This window comes from Hyla sarda, chromosome 6 (assembly GCF_029499605.1).
Source record: "Hyla sarda isolate aHylSar1 chromosome 6, aHylSar1.hap1, whole genome shotgun sequence".
In the NCBI taxonomy this organism is placed as follows: domain Eukaryota; kingdom Metazoa; phylum Chordata; class Amphibia; order Anura; family Hylidae; genus Hyla; species Hyla sarda.
In genome coordinates this window covers 87,493,304-87,509,010 of record NC_079194.1, presented here as the reverse complement: position 1 = coordinate 87,509,010, position 15,707 = coordinate 87,493,304, and the positions used below count along the sequence as shown (strand labels likewise).

General features: G+C 41.0%; 2 protein-coding genes across 4 annotated transcripts in view; one reads left to right on the top strand and one right to left on the bottom strand.

Moving 5' to 3' along the window:
• Positions 1-15,707, bottom strand: part of CACNA2D3 (calcium voltage-gated channel auxiliary subunit alpha2delta 3) — a 1,201,789-nt gene that overhangs the window by 251,910 nt on the left and 934,172 nt on the right. The gene's annotated exons all lie outside the window — the stretch shown is intronic.
• The window catches only part of LRTM1 (leucine rich repeats and transmembrane domains 1), a 72,638-nt gene that overhangs the window by 42,852 nt on the left and 14,079 nt on the right, over positions 1-15,707 (top strand). The window contains exon 1 of one of the 3 annotated variants that reach the window (XM_056524382.1): positions 6,559-6,729. The exons of the other annotated variants lie outside the window; for them this stretch is intronic. Coding sequence (XP_056380357.1) covers positions 6,723-6,729 — 7 coding nt within the window. The 5' untranslated portion in view covers positions 6,559-6,722. Of the gene's footprint in view, positions 1-6,558; positions 6,730-15,707 lie in introns of those variants that run through there. 3 annotated transcript variants of the gene reach the window in all.

Genomic DNA, 15,707 nt, shown 5'->3' with positions numbered 1-15,707 from the left:
AAAGTATGGTGGATTCATGCGGCGGTAGAATAACAAAGCACAGAATCCTTAAAATCCCTAAAAAATATGTTGTCAAGAGGGGATAAAGGCTGGCCCATGGTCACCGGTAAGGTTAGATAGAGATCTGGATGTTAAAGGGGTACTCCGGTGGAAACCCTTTTTTTTTTTTTTTAAATCAACTGGTGCCAGAAAATTAAACAGATTTGTAAATGACTTCTATTAAAAAATCTTAACCGTTCCAGTATTTATCAGCTCCTGTATACTACAGAGGAAGTTGTGTAGTTATTTTCTGTCTGACCACAGTGCTCTCTGTTGACACCTCTGTCCATGTCAGGAACTGTCCAAAGCAGGAGCAAAGCCCCCTATCCTGCTCTGGACAGTTCCTGACATGGACAGAGGCGTCAGCAGAGAGCACTGTGGTCAAAATAAATTCAAAAAGAAAATGACTTTCTCTGGAGCATACAGCAGCTGATAAGTACTGGAAGAGTTAAGATTTTATAATAGAAGTAATCTGCAAATCTGTTTATCTTTCTGGCACCAGTTGATTTAAAAAAAGTTGTTTTCGACTGGAGTACCTCTTTAACCCCTTAAGGACCAATGACGTACCGGTACGTCATTGGTCCTGCTCTTCTGATATAACGCGGGGTTACACAGTAACCCCGCGTCATATCATGGCGGGCCCGGCGTCATAGTGAAGCCGGGACCCGCCTCTAATAGCGCGCAGCGCCGATCGCGGCGCCGCGCGCTATTAACCCTTTAGCCGCGCGCTCAAAGCTGAGCCGCACGGCTAAAAGTGAAAGTGAAAGTTCCCGGCTAGCTCAGTCGGGCTGTTCGGGATAGCCGCGGCTAATCGCGGCATCCCGAACAGCTGACAGGACAGCGGGAGGGCCCCTACCTGCCTCCTCGCTGTCCGATCGCCGAATGACTGCTCAGTGCCTGAGATCCAGGCATGAGCAGTCATGCGGCAGAATCGTTGATCACTGGTTTCTTATGAGAAACCAGTGATCAATGATGAAGATCAGTGTGTGCAGTGTTATAGGTCCCTATGGGACCTATAACACTGCAAAAAAAAAGTGAAAAAAAAAAGTGAATAAAGATCATTTAACTCCTCCCCTATTAAAAGTTTGAATCACCCCCCTTTTCCAATAAAAAAAAAAACACAGTGTAAATAAAAATAAAAATAAACATATGTGGTATCACCGCGTGCGGAAATGTCCGAATTATAAAAATATATCATTAATTAAACCGCTCGGTCAATGGCGTGCGCGCAAAAAAATTCCAAAGTCCAAAATAGTGCATTTTTGGTCACTTTTTATATCATTTAAAAATGAATAAAAAGTGATCAATAAGTCCTATCAATGCAAAAATGGTACCGTTAAAAACTTCAGATCACGGCGCAAAAAATGAGCCCTCATACCGCCCCATACACGGAAAAATAAAAAAGTTATAGGGGTCAGAAGATGACAATTTTAAACGTATTAATTTTCCTGCATGTAGTTATGATTTTTTCCAAAAGTCCGACAAAATCAAACCTATATAAGTAGGGTATCATTTTAATCGTATGGACCTACAGAATACATATCAGGTGTCATTTTTACCGAAAAATGTACTACGTAGAAACGGAAGCCCCCAAAAGTTACAAAACAGCGTTTTTTTTTCAATTTTGTCGCACAATGATTTTTTTTCCCGCTTCACCATAGATTTCTGGGCAAAATGACTGACATCATTACAAAGTAGAATTGGTGGCGCAAAAAATAAGCCATCATATGGATTTTTAGGTGTAAATTTGAAAGAGTTATGATTTTTTAAAGGCAAGGAGCAAAAAACGAAAATGCAAAAACGGAAAAACCTCCGGTCCTTAAGGGGTTAAGGGGTTGTGTAGGTTCAGAAAAACATGGCTGCTTCTTTGAGAAACACTATCTGTCTGTGACTACAGCTTGGCTCAACTGAAGTGAATGACATAGGGCATCACCAAACACTACTTGTTGACAAACTAAAGTAATCATGTTTTTTTTTTTTTTTGGATCTTGTACAATCCCTTTTAATGCTTCTTTTTTAATGGAAGTCAATAGAATTGCTTATGGATATTGGCAGGAAGAATTGTTAATGCCCTTCCAGGTAATGCATAATAAACACATCTATGTCTTATAGGACTACAACATCTCTTCATTGACTCAGTTGGCAGTTTTGTATTCTGAATTACAGATACAAGTGCAAAGAAAATGTAGGACTACTAAGGGCCTATTCACACCATGGAATATCTGTGCTTTGCAGGCGCCAACTCAATCAATCAGCGCTAGGACGACTCTGACATGCACCATCTCTATTGACGGCAATACATGTCTGAGTGGATTCTGCTTAAAGGAAGGTAATTTGCGCTTCTCCTTGCCTACTGAGAAAAAGTTTAGATAGCCATGACTCTAGTGAGTCATATTTATGTTGCCTTTCTACTCCAGGGCATGTAACAAACAAAAAAGTTGTATCCTCCAGCTGTGCTCAAAACAAAGCAGATCCGACAAATGAACATCAAAAATAAAAAAGTGCTCATTTATTTGTCCAACATATTATGATTTTAGAAACATGTAATACTTTTAGTCCTCTTAAGGGACTTGAACAAGTGTTCAATCACTTATTCAATATACTGCAATATTGCTAGCATTTTGACAGCATTCCTAGTACACCCTTCATATTAGGTGTAGTAAGATGGCAGGTCCAAGGACTTCACTAGGTTCCTAGCTGCCATCGGACCTACTCAGCACCTCATAATTGGGTTGCAGTTCAATCGGATGACAGTGGGCACCACCTTCTGTCTAACCACCCAGATGCCCAGGTCGCCTTTAACCATGACATCTAGTGGGTAAAACTGCAGAGACCACAGCCCGTTCTCCAAATGGTTATCACACACAGGAAAACACATTTCATGGTATATGTAATGTAAGGAAAGGGAATCTGAACACAGTTAAAGGGGTACTCCGCCCCTAGACATCTTATCCCCTATCCAAAGGATAGGGGATAAGATATCACATCACGGGGGTCCTGCCATCACACCCCCTCTCATAGACATGAATGGAGGGGGCATGGTGTGAGGTCACAAGGGTGTGTGACTGGCAGCATTGCCACAGATACAGATCCAGTCCCTATGCCTAGTGAGATATTGAGCCCCTATCCAAGGGATTGACGTCAGTATTATAGTCCTGGAAAACCCCTTTAAAGGGGTACTCCACTGCTAAACATCTTATCTCCTATCAAAAGGATAGGGGATAAGATGTTAGATCGCATGGATCCTGCCACTGGGGACCCTGCAATCTCTCCTGCAGCACCCCCTTTGTTCAGCTGCACAGAGCGAGGATTGCTGATGATAAGCAGTGCAGGGGATGGCGTATCGTGATGTCACGACCCCGCCTCCTCTTGACATCACACCCCACCCTCTTAATGCAAGTCTATGGGAGGGGGCGTGGCGACCGTCACACACTCTCCCTTAGACTTGCGTTGAGGGGGCTGGGCATGATGTCGCAAGGGGGCGGGGCCGTGACATCACAATACTCCATCCCCAGCCACAGAGCGATCCTCGTTCTGTGCAGCAGAAAAACGGGGGTGCTGCAGGAGAGATCTCGGGGTCCCCAGTGGCGGGATCACCGCGATCTAACATCTTATCCCCTATCCTTTTAATAGGGGATAAGATGTTTAGCACCGGAGTACCCCTTTAAGACTGTGTTTCCCCAACATGATATAATGGTGGAAAACTGTGATTGGCCATTGGCCATCAAAAACAGATGAACAGCGTTAGGTGAGACATACAGTATATTGCAAATGTGTAACACCATAACTTGATATTTACAGCACGTATTAAGAGTCTCCATAGACTTTCTACTCAGCTTTTGCAGGTTTGGGATATTTTGACGGAAAGATCATTTGCAAACATTTGACTATGATCTCACAAGGCAAGCCCTGTTCCCAGGCCAGAAAGGGATTCATTAGTTAAGGGAAACCCTATTAAACAAGAATGCTAGACCTTTTCAGTCATAAAAGACAAAATGTAACAGAGCAATAACAGATAAGCCGTTGCTCCTTAAATCATCGTCTTTCATCTTAAAATTTAAGTAGAGATTCATATTTTTTCATAGTGCTTTTTATGGTGTTGGAAACAAGTGTTGTGTTATTTCTGGCTAAGGAGCTCACATGTGGTTTAACTTTGCCTGACCTTCTCCTATTAACATGTTAGTGCATTGTTTTGCAGCTGAGATGAATGCTGTTGCAACCCCAGAGAATGGGATCAAACATACATTTTCATTAAAATTTTGTCTAAAGGTCCACTCGTTGGACTCTTTTTAGAATGGCAACCATGTACTACTAAATTTTGTCTATAGTGGCCGCTGTAGGGGAAAGTATGACTAGCTAGAGGGTATCGGTGATCACCATGGGGTCCTGAAGGTCATTTCTTATATGTAAAGGCCACGCACATTAGAATATGTTGGCAATACAGGCTGATCATCTAAGGGGTGTAGGGGCATCTTTACCCTCCCCTAATGGCAGGTTTGAGGGGAAAGAGGTGTCAGGCAGTTGGATTTTAACAAGCTTTTTCATTTAGTTCTGAATATATATATAAGCTGCCCCAGATGAGTCTGCAGCTGCTAACTCTAACTCCCTTCTCCAAATTCACAGCACATGCATGCTTGACCAAGCCAAGTGCGCATGTGTATGGGAGTGTGAAGGGAAATAGCTGTGAGCTAAAGAAGTATTTCTCCTACCTGGCCAGCCTTAGGATATATATGTCCTCACATCTACTCTTAGGTTAGATGGTGCAAAATCTGTTTACATGACCCACCATTGGAAAACAATATAAACTCACATTTTCTTAAAACTACATTTTCTTGCTCAAAAAGAAAGTTGGAGACTGTCTTACGGTAAAAGGAATTAAATTTATTTCTGCAATGAGCAGGTGCAGATTGGTGCCAAAATGTGCACACTTTTCTGGATTTTCTGTTCATAGATCTCTCTCATACTTGAAGACCACATCCATTTCATACAAAAATGTAAATTTAACAAGTATAACCATTTAAATTTGGTGAGTGCTGGGAAAAATTTGTTTTTAAATGTATAAAATGTGTCACTCACACAAGGTAAATGTCTCATTTTTGAGGCTGCCCACCTCAGGACTCCAACTCTCATCAAAGGTTCCATACAGCCTCTCAGTGCAGACTTCCCAGTCCAGTATTAATCAGCCTCAACACCTGTGCTGATTTGGGGCCAACCTGAAAATCTGGAGTGGCACAGGATTTGGGATGAATGGTCCCACTACCAAACTTGCCTTTGATCCCATAAAAATCCAGGCCTGATAAGAGGACTAGGATAAACTAAGTCTCACAAGGGATTTTTAACTCTTTCCTGGATTCCCTATATCCCTCTGAGCTTTCCCTGGATGGGTAAACATGGTATCTACACATGACAGGTACCTTATGGAAATATAGTGATCCCTGACAACCACTACTGTCACTGTCTCGTACCACATACTTGGTATCCCTATAGATTAACTACACATTCTTGCCATACTTGGTGTCTGTAAAAACGGCTTTTGGTAAAAAGTCTCACAATGACTCTAAGCATATATTTCGCCACACCTCTCCTTATTTGATGTCTTGCACACCAGCAGCACGGAGTCCTAACCGCCTATGTTTATCCTACAACGTCTTTATTGATGTCTATTTCACAAACCAGCATGCAGCGTTCATTTGTCATGTTAATTTTAGATACACTACAAATAGCAGATAGAATTGAAGGGCAGCTGCACAAGGAGAAGCGTGACTCTCATCACAAGTTTAACCATTCTCTTGCCCTGCGTTCCTTGTAATTCGAGTGTCAACGTCTCAGTTGACGGTATGCACGGATCACTCAGGAGACCAACGTGCTCCACTATATATATATTGCACATGTAGAAATGCACTTCCCTGGCAAGTAGATGAGTGCTCAGACAAGTGCATGCTATATATATCTGTCAGTGGCTACTTGGAAAGAATTGTTAATCCCATTCTTAAAAAAGGAGTTGAGAGAAAATCCACTCTGTTTTCATATCCCAAATTTGTGTCAGCTCAGCAAATGCAATCTTTTCAGATGTCACATAGAATGATCTCCGGGTAATGCAAACAAGTGGACCTGTCAAACACTGTCATCGACATGCAAAGCGATGTCTAGTGATACACAAGCAAGCAGCCTCCAATGGTAAACCTTGGTGACCAGAATACACATCCACTGTCACCTGATCTCACCAGCCCTGGCATGAGCTATAATTCAGGAGAATTCAGAATCGACACAGGATTAAAAGGCAGCATAATCGTATGACCTCGATTTCAGGCAGATTAAGTCAGAGAAAGGACTAGGACCGAGGATGAGATTTGCCTGTTACAGCTGTCCACCGTGTCATGACAGTCAGTCACTCCCCAACCCTGTTGAGTGAGTAAAGAAGACAGCATCTCTTTGATGGTGCCTGGAAAAAAAAACATTATGAGGGGGGTACAAGAAGCAAAAATAGCCTGTTGTGCTTGTGATGGGCAACTCACAACAACACACGCGTGTAGAGGCGATGAGAAGGAACGTGTCTTACTCGGATGAAGGTCACTAATGAAGATGGATTGATAACCAGACAAGTCCCAACTTTCCCAAATGTTTTTCTTTCTTCAGGTCATGTTTGAGGAAACCTGGTAACAGGGCCGACAGCGCAGTCAGCAATGAAAGGTGAGAGAAATATCCACAAAAATATTATCCCCGGTGTTAACATTTCTCAACCCTACAGCAATTTCCTACAACTTTTCCTGAGATTTAGAAGATAATTCTCCCCAGAGCCCCAAGCAAGAGAAACTCATAAAATATGTATATGGTTCACTGCATGAAAAAGGGTCATATGTATAGACATCTGTAGAGGCCAAGCAAGCGCATAGACACATGTGCAAGAGCCTAGTGTGCAATACTTAAATATACACACTGATGTAGCACAGTTTAATACGTAATTCAATTGTTTCTTCCTTGGTGACAAAAATAACAATAACTATAGCTGGAGTGCTATAAATTACTAGAAATAACACATTATATAAGGAAATCAGCTCTATCAATCTATTTATCTATCCATCTATTTATCTATCTTTCTGTCTGTAGGTCTGCCTATCTATCTATCATATATCTATCTATCTATATTTCTATCTATCTGTCTATCTATCTATCATCTATCTAACTTTATAATCCATCTATCTATCAATTGTCTTTTATCTACCGTATCTATATCTCTCATATGTATTATCTATCTATTTATCTATCTTTCTTTATCATATATATCATTTATCCATATCTATCTTTCTATCTATCTATCTATCTATCTATCTATCTATCTATCTATCTATATATGTACAACCATTTAACAGTAGAGGTAGAGTGCAGTAGCAAAAAATCATGTACCGTATGTGCTGTAACCTTTTATGCCATGAATATGAATGGGGAAAATGTTTGCAATTCAGTACTTCAAGCAGTGCATATGCTTCTGCAATAAAAGCAGTATTTATATATTTTTTTCCTGTTGTTATTAATACACTACCTGCAGTACGCAGTGTCATACTGCACATCCACACGAAATTTTTTAAACATAACCCCTCTGAAATTTTACTATCACCTCAAGTATTGCCAACAGCCAAGAGTTTGTCAACATGTGTTATAGTAAACAGACTGTTGAGTATCAATTGTTCAATCAGTTTAGATATAACAGATTGGCGCAAAAATGTAAACAAAAAAAAATGGTTTCCTACAGAATTTCTCGGCTGGTCGATTTGTAGCCAATGGTACACGTATGCTATGTTTTTACATCTGACTATGTTTGCACTGGCATTGTTGGATAACATCTGATGACGAGTTTCCATATTTAATCTATGGCCAGTCAATCAAGACGGTTCAGAAAAAAAAAGATCTTATGTGTGATATAGGTTCTGTTCACCCTGGAGTATTATTCTGTTTTGTTGTTGTTGTATAAATTTCAATTACATTTTTCTAGTTTAACTGTGTATTAATCTATAGACAGGCTGTACAGTACAGGGAAATTTTCTCCAGTGCCAATAAAAAAAGATTGGGTTACTTTGGAAGTTTGGTACTGGTGCAGATAACGCTTTGTTACCACCAAGTTCAGATTGTGCATCTGAGGTTCAGTATACATCGGGATACCAACTAAAACATATGTCAATTTGTCAACTAGAGACAAATACATTTCCCAAATTTTTTTTTAGGGGATATTAGTGAGAACAAGCTGCCCAATTCAATTTCGTCCGAATAAATTTGGTCCAAACCCAAAAACCTCCAGTTCCCTAAAAAGTCATGTATGACACACAGAGGTTGTATATGTTTCTGTTTCTTTTAAGGAACAGTATGGAAAATGATGGACAGCAAAGGAGATGTGCGGTTGTGCAAGTCTAGTTGCAGTGGCTCCCATTTAAAACATTCATACAATGTAATTCTTAAAAGTTTCTATTTTTCCTAAAGTTGAATAGTATCCATTAGGATCCATCATGCATTCCATTCTGGTCTCTTTAAAGGAACACCCTGACCAAAACTTATAAACCATGATATATAAAAAGCATAGGGTGAAGGGGCCAATTTATGCCACAGGGATTTAAAGTGCACTACAGATATGATCTCTATTATAAACACTGCCCCTTGAGACCTGCTTTAACTTAACAGAACATATCGGTCCTACTCAAAGTGTTCCTGTAATTTATCCTACTTGTCATTTAGTCATATTATTCAAGGAGATCTCTAGGATTCTAACCTTGATGGCTTAATATTAGGAAAGGTCAACAATGTTTGGTAGTTGTCCAAGGTTCAGGACCCTAAAGGACGAGCAATATGAAGAGGTCACAATGCTTAGTCGTTGAAGTCGGACCACAACCCTGGAGAACCACTTTAATATTATTAGTCTTGTTATTAAATGTTGAAAACCAAAATTAATCCTATTTATTCACAATCAATCCACACGCAATCTAAACAAAAAAAAATTGACAACCCTCTTTAAAAATGTTTGTTTACATTTTTATTTTATTAAATAAAAGCTTTTGCTTCTCGAACCAGATTTCATGTACACAATTTTTCGCACAACCTTGTGTAATTATTCTGTTCTGTCCAGGGATCCATAAAAAATAGGTGAAGACCTCCCATCTGCTAACAGGAAGAAAAAAAAACATAAAAAAAAAAAAAATCTGTGAACAATAGAGTATTCTCTTAAGTCCCAGATATCTTAATCACAGTCACAGACCTTGTGTGTAGGTCACAACTTAAGGTATTGAATATCACTTTGTGATCTTCTGACCTCATTTATCATTTTAACAATTCCTCCTGACAAATGTTTTAACAGTAGATAAAGGACAAGTTCAAGTACTGAGAAAGCAAGGTTGGCTGCAAGATAAAGAGATATCTGTGACGCCGATCACAGACGAATGCTCGAAAAGTCACTTTCAATTAAATCTCCAGGAAAATGACTTGGATTGACAGACCTTGGGTTAACTTTTGTGAGAACTTTCAGACAATAAACTTTCTCTTTGTCGTATTATTAAATGATAATGAATTATAAACTGTTTCCACTGAAGAGCACGAGCATTGGCATACAGAGTGGAACCCCATAGTGTATAGGATCAAACTGTAAGGGGGTACTTCACCCAGAACAGAAGGGTCTAGTGTTTTCCTATGATTTAAAGGGGTACTCTGCTGCTCAGCGTTTGGCACATATGACGTCATGAGCTCCCGGCGCCGGCTTCCAAACACTGAGCAGCAGAGTACCTCTTTAACCCCTTAAGGATTGAGCCCTTTTTCACCTTAAGGACTGAGGCCTTTTTTGCAATTCTGACCACTGTCACTTTATGCATTAATTACTCTGGGATGCTTTTACCGATTATTCTGATTCTGAGACTGTTTTTTCGTGACATATTCTACTTTATGTTACTGGTAAATTTCGTGGATACTGGCATCATTTCTTGGTGAAAAATTCCCAAATTTGATGAAAAAATTTTTAATTTTGCATTTTTCCAACTTTGAAACTCTCTGCTTGTAAGGGAAATGGATATTCCAAATAAATTTTTATATTGATTCACAAATACAATATGTATACTTTATGTTGACATCATAAAGTTGACATGTTTTTACTTTTTGAAGACATTTGAGGGCATTTCTGTGAGAAATTCCCCATAAATGACCCCATTATAGAAACTACACCCCTCAAAGTATTCAAAATAACATTCAGAAAGTTTTTTTTTAACCCTTTAGGTGTTTCAGAAGAATAGCAGCAAAGTGAAGGAGAAAAATCAAAATCTAAATTTTTTACACTAACATGTTCTTGTAGCAACATTTTTTTCATTTTTAAAAGTGGTATTAGGTGAAAAGCCCCCCAAAATTTGTAGCCTAATTTCTCTCAAGTATGGAAATACCTCATATGTTGACATAAAGTGCTCTGTGGGCTTACAACATGACTAAAGAGGGAAAGAGCAACTGTGGTATTTTTTTAAACAAATTTTGCTGTCATGTTTATTGGGGGCCATGTTGCATTTAGCAAGCCCCTATGGAGCCAGAACAGCAAAAAACACCCCAGATGGCATACTATTTTGGAAACTACACCCCTCAAGGAACGTAACAAGGGGTATAGTGAACCTTAACACCTCACAGGATTAGGATTTTTAACACTAAAATGATGGTGTTACCCCAAATTTTTCATTTTCAAAGGGGGTAATAGGAGAAAATGGATGAAAATATTTGAAGCCCAATTTCTCCCAATTGAGAAAACGCCCCATATGTGGACTTTAAGTGCTCTGCTGGCACACTACAATGCTCAGAGGAGAAGGAGCAAAATTTGGCGTTTTGAAAGATAATTTTGCTGAAATGGTTTTTGGGGGGTATTTTGCATTTAGAAAGTCCTCAGGGTGCCAGAACAGCAAAAAAACAAAACAAAAAAAAGGCATACTATTTTGGAAACTACACCCCTCAAGGGATGTAACAAGAGGTATAGTGAGCCTTAACACCTCACAGGTGTTTGGCAACTTTGCATTGAAGTTGGACGTGAAAATGGAAAATTTTATTTTTAACACTAAAATGATGGTGTTACCCCAAATGTTCATTTTTCTCAAGGGGTAATTGGAGAAAATAGACCCCAAATTTTGAAGCTCAATTTCTCCTGATTAAGAAAATGCCCCATATTTGGATTCTAAGTGCTCTGCAGGTGCACTACAGGTCTCAGAACAGAAGGAGTGCCACTGGTCTTTTGAAGAGAGAATTTTCCTGAAATTGAAGTCGGGGGTCATGTTCATTTTCAAACCTCCCATGGAGCCAGAGCAGCAGAAACCCCCCACATGTGGCACCATTTTTGGAAACTAGACCCCTCCAGGAACATAACAAGGGTTACAGTGAGTACTTAAACCTCACAGTTTTTTTGAACAGCGGGCTGTAAAAGTGAAAACATTTGATTTTTAACACTAAAAGTATGGTGTTACTCACAATTTTTCCTTTTCACATGGTAAAATAGGAGAAAATGGACCCCAAAATGTGAAGCCCAATTTCTCCCGATTAAGAAAATGCCCCATATGTGGATGTTAAGTGCTCTGCTGGCGCACTACAGGTCTCAGAACAGAAGGAGCACCATTGGTCTTTTGAAGAGAGAATTTTGCTGAAATTGAAGTCAGGGGTCATGTGCATTTTCAAACCTCCCATGGAGCCAGAACAACAGAAATCCCCCTACATGTGACACCATTTTGGAAACTAGACCCCTCCAGGAATGTAACAAGGGTTACAGTGATTACTTACACCTCACAGGTTTTTTGAACAGTGGGCTGTAAAAGTGAAAAATTTGATTTTTAACACTGAAATGATGGTGTTACTCCAAATTATTCAATTTCACATGGTGTAATAGGAAAAAATGGACCCCAAAATGTGAAGCCCAATTTCTCTCAATTAAGAAAATGCCCCATATGTGGATGTTTATTGCTTTGCTGGCGCACTACAGGTCTCAGAACAGAAGGAGCGCCATTGGTCTTTTGACAAGAGATTTTGCTGAAATTGAAGTCGTGGGTCATGTGCATTTTCAAACCTCCCATGATGCCAGAACAGCAGAACCCCCCCCCCACATGTGACACCATATTGGAAACTAGACCCCTCCAGGAATGTAACAAGGGTTACAGTGAGTACTTACACTTCACAGGTTTTTTGAACAGTGGGCCGTAAAAGTGAAAAATCTGAATTTTTTATACTAAATTGGTGGTATTAACCAAATTTTTTTTAGTTTCACGAGTAGTAAGAGAAAAAAAGCTTCACAGAATTTGTAGCCCAATTTCTCCAGAATAAGGATATACACCATATATGGCCGTAAAGCACTATGCGGGTGCAAAACTGGGCTTAGGAGTGAGACAGCACCGATTATTTTGAGATCCTAAAGTGGTGCTTTGCACTGCAATGGTTGAGGTTCTTACGTAAAATCTAAAAAAAATACCTGGCAAGTGACCACAATTTTGAAACTACACCCCTCAAGGAAGGTAACAAGGGGTACAGTGAGTACTTATACCTCACAGGTTTTATGAACAGTGGGCCGTAAAATTAAAAATTATATTTTTTACACTAAAATGCTGGGGTTACCCAATTATTTACATTTTCACAAGGAGTAATTGGAGAAATTGGGTTACAAATTTTGGAGGGCTTTTTCTCCTGACTATGGAAACATCTAGATATGGGGTAACATGCAGGGAAGGCGCACAACAAGGCTCGGAAGTCATAGAGGTCTGTTTGCATTTGAGGCCTATGGCATATCAGTAGCTGACGGTTACATATATTCAGAGGAAAATACAAGAATGAAACACCCACTTGTGACACCATTACAGAAAGTACCCACCCTGAGGAATGGGTGTACGGCTAAAGAGGACATTTTGAACGCACGGGTGTTTCCTAAATTTATTATCCAGGAATGGATGAAGGGTAGCTTTTGAAAATTGCAATTTTCAACCTATACTCTGCTTCATCTTTCTGGGAACAACTAACATGTGACTCCGAATTGTCGCCTGGAAATACGACTGAGCTCATGAGCGAGAACTCTTCACATTTGAGGCCGATGTTTCTTACGGACCTAACAGTTACATATATTCATAGGAAAATACAAGAAAGGAAAACCCACATGTGACCTTATTACAAACAGTACACCCTCTGGGGAAGGTGTATAGGGGTGAAGTGGACATTTGGAACAGACGGGTGTTCCCTAAATTTATTTTCCAGGAATGGATGAAGTGTACTATGGGGGATGAAAATTGCAATTTTAATACTGATATGCCAATTCCCAGAATGATGACGAAGAGTACAGCCGGAAGTAAAAATTATCCCTGCCCCAAACCCTATGCACTGAATCATCATTCTGGGAATGTGATGTGTGTGGCCCTCCCTATTTTGTTACCTCAAATGCTCACCCTGCTCAGGTGGGGATAGAGGGCTGCGCCTTTGAGGCAACTGCAAACCCCCAATGCTGTTGACTCTGTGTCCCATGACCCATTTTTTGGGGGGGGAAAAAAATATCAGGGGTATTAGGAAAGAGGTTTTGGGATTTTTTTTTTTTTGCGGGGGGGGGGGTGTTTTGGTTTTAAAATTTGGAAGACAATGTACTCTGGACTGGTACATTGGAGTCAAATTCTGGAGAATTAAAATTAGGGAAAAGGATTAAAAAAAATAGTGCTCCATGGTAGTGTGATACTCCCTTAAGCAGTTTTTAATGCAAAGACCCGGATGAGTGGTGGTGTCCTTCCGAATCCCCCTCCTGTGACACACCCTGCATTTTTTCTGGGATCGTTTCTTTTTTCCAGTGTGGACCTCATCTGGAAAGTGTTGGCCGGGCACGATTCGGGGGCCCACAGTTCTAGAGGTGCTCTGACCCGCTCCTTGGCTGCCACCAAAGATGAGGGCCTTTAGAACTACCTCTTAAAACTGCAGGAATGTGCCTGTGTTGCCAGCGTACTGGGACAGTACAAAAGAGTTGTACATGCCAACCTGTACCATGTAGACCAAAACTTTTTTGTACCATGTCTGCGTTTTCCGTATGGCATCATATGGTTTGAGGACTTGATCAGAAAGATCAACTCCCCCCCATATACCGATTGTAGTCCATGGGGGGACATTCTGGGGGTTCAATACGGGAATCTCGTCCCTCATACACCATAAACTTGCAAGTGTACCCTGACGTACTCTTGCAAAGTTTATACATCTTCACACCATACCGCGCTTGCATGGTTGGGATGTATTACCGGAAGCTGAGTCTCCCCTTAAACAGATAAGAGACTCATCAATAGCGACCTCCTGCCCCGGGACATAGGCCTCCCAAAATGTGTGGGGGACATGCCGCATAATCAGCATAATCCAAACATTTCTGAATGGCCTCGAACCGGGGGCGTGCCATGGCCATATTGTAGAGCGGGGTCTGGTAAAGGACATCCCCACTCCAGTATTGTCAGAAACTGTTTTTTGTTTTTTTTACTAGACCCATATGCTGCACGAGTCCCCAAAATGTCCTCATTTCGGCTGCATTGACTGGGAACCACTCATTGCGTCTAGCTAAAAATTAGCCTGGGTTTGCGGTGACGAACTGTTGGGCGTACAGGTCTGTCTGGTCAACCATCAGATTGATAAAGTCATCACTGAAAAAAGAACTGAAATAGTCCATTTCAGTGAACTCAGGAATCACGGGCTTGTGGTCCACTGGCTTGTGGTCCAGACAAGTTCACCGGTACAGGGAACCAGTAAACTTGGCTGGGGGGCATGACTAGTATGAGTGCCAGGGGGACTCATACTAGCATGGGGCACAGGGTCAGGAGCAGAGGAGGTTTGCGGCCTCGCATGGCGGTGTCTCTGCCACCTTGGTGGCTCAGCATCAGAAGATGATGAGGAGAACGAGGAAATAAGGAAGGTGGGGTCTTCCTCATCCTCTGAGGCGCTTTCAGAGTCGAAGGCAAGTAAGGCATATGCCTCCTCCAATGAAAACACCCTGCAGGCCATTTCCCTACTCTAGTGGCAAGTAAAATGGATATATGGGGGGGGGGGAACTTTATTGGTGTGTGTGCTGCGTGTGGTGCGATACTACCTCCCTAACCCACCCTAACCTAACCAACTAACCTGCTTTAAGAACAAAAATATAAAATAAAACTAAACAAGAAAAATAAACTTTTTTTAAAAGACTTCTAGCGCAAAAAACCCTGCACCAAAAAAAAAAGTTTACCTAATCAGTGGTGTGCACACTGATTAGCACTTGGTGGCAGCAGGGGGCACGGAAGTCAGTGGGGGGTCTGGCCACTCAGCCCAGCCTGTAGGGTAGGGGTCATGCAGCTAAAGGTGCTGCGGATCAACGGACACCTACAGACGCTACGCCCCCCCAAAAAAAGGTCTGCGCCACCCCCAAAAAAAGCTGGGGGCAGACTGCAGCGACCCTGTAGGGCCAGGGTCACTCAGCTAAAGGTACTACGGACCAACAGACACCTAAAGACGGTGCGCCAAAAAAAAAAAAAACTTTTTTTTTAACCCTTAACTGTCCCTACCTAATTTAATGTTTTCCTTGACTGCTTTCTGTGCCAAGGGGCCACAGAAAGGGAGCAAGGGGCACTTTTTAACACTTTTTAATGTATGAGGGGAAGATGGCAGCACGGGACTCCGTCCTGAACACCATATCACTGAAGAAT